Source organism: Dendrobium catenatum, unplaced genomic scaffold (assembly GCF_001605985.2).
Source record: "Dendrobium catenatum unplaced genomic scaffold, ASM160598v2 original_scaffold_11534, whole genome shotgun sequence".
In the NCBI taxonomy this organism is placed as follows: domain Eukaryota; kingdom Viridiplantae; phylum Streptophyta; class Magnoliopsida; order Asparagales; family Orchidaceae; genus Dendrobium; species Dendrobium catenatum.
Window position 1 is genome coordinate 1 of NW_021329994.1, and position 1033 is coordinate 1033.

The 1033-nt window shown below is 43.4% G+C and overlaps 1 protein-coding gene across 1 annotated transcript; it reads right to left on the reverse strand.

The window, feature by feature from the left end:
• Positions 1-156: 156 nt before the first annotated feature.
• LOC110093472 (60S ribosomal protein L13a-4) lies at positions 157-947 on the reverse strand (the record flags this gene model as incomplete). The annotated part of the gene is given in 3 exon segments (XM_020818370.2): positions 157-244; positions 348-464; positions 567-947. Coding segments are annotated over 3 exon segments (477 nt in total), but the record flags the coding sequence as incomplete, so codon positions are not given.
• Between the last annotated feature and the right edge of the window lie 86 nt (positions 948-1033).

Below are 1033 nucleotides of genomic sequence, written 5' to 3' on the forward strand. Positions count from 1 at the left end.
GTAGGAATGTAATATTAAAATTTGAGATGTTAAATATGTAAATAGCATGAAATAAAGTGATATGTATGTAAATCTAAAAAAAACAATCATTATGCAATCAATATATCAAAAGCCAAAATTAAAAAAGAACTTCAAATATAAGGTATTTAATCTCACCTTGATGGTATCATAGTAGCCCCATCCGACTTCACTAGAAAGCTTACCCAAAAGGCAGTACTTGTGACCTGCTTGGAGCCTCAAAACCCTACGAGCAACCATTATCACAGAAAAAAGCTCCCCAGGTTAATTTTAACATCAACAAATCAATTATAGCATAGAAAACAAACAACTTCATCTGAATATCTCACTTCAGTGCATCAGGGATCACCATCCGCTTCTTCTTGTCATAAGGCGGAGGTATACCTTCGTAGGCCTTGAGCCTCGCCAAAGCTGCAGCTCCTCTCTTAGTCTTATGCGGAATCATCCTACACAAAACGAAAAAAAAATTATTTTTTCCACGCAAGAAACCAAAAAGAAAAAATAATGAATTCAACAAAATGGAACAGAAAAACAAGTGTGAGATTCACCCGCGGATAGTGCGCCATAGGATCTTAGCTGGGGCGCGGAAGTGGATCGGTCCATGCGAAGGCTTAGTGTTCATGCGCTTGCGGAGGAATCGCAAAAACTTCATCTTCTGCCTAACGAGTCCTCCTGACATGCAAATCTCCTCGCAGCGGACGACCACGATGTGCTGTCCATTGAGGAGCTCTTTCGCAATTATAGAAGCAAGGCGACCGAGCATGTGGTGGCGCGCATCCACCACGATGTGCCGCTTGCTGATTGCAGATCCGGATACCATTTGTTCTTAGCTTTACCCTTCTGCTTTCTCTCCGTGTCCGTCGAGACCGACGCTAGGGTTAGGGTTTCTACTACGTAATAGAGCCGCCCCTCACTGAAGAAACAGCGCGTTTGTTCTTGGGATTTATAGTGGCTGGTTTGGGTACCTTAGCGGGTTGGGTTGGGTTGGAAGCAGATGTGCCGGTTTGGTCTTTGC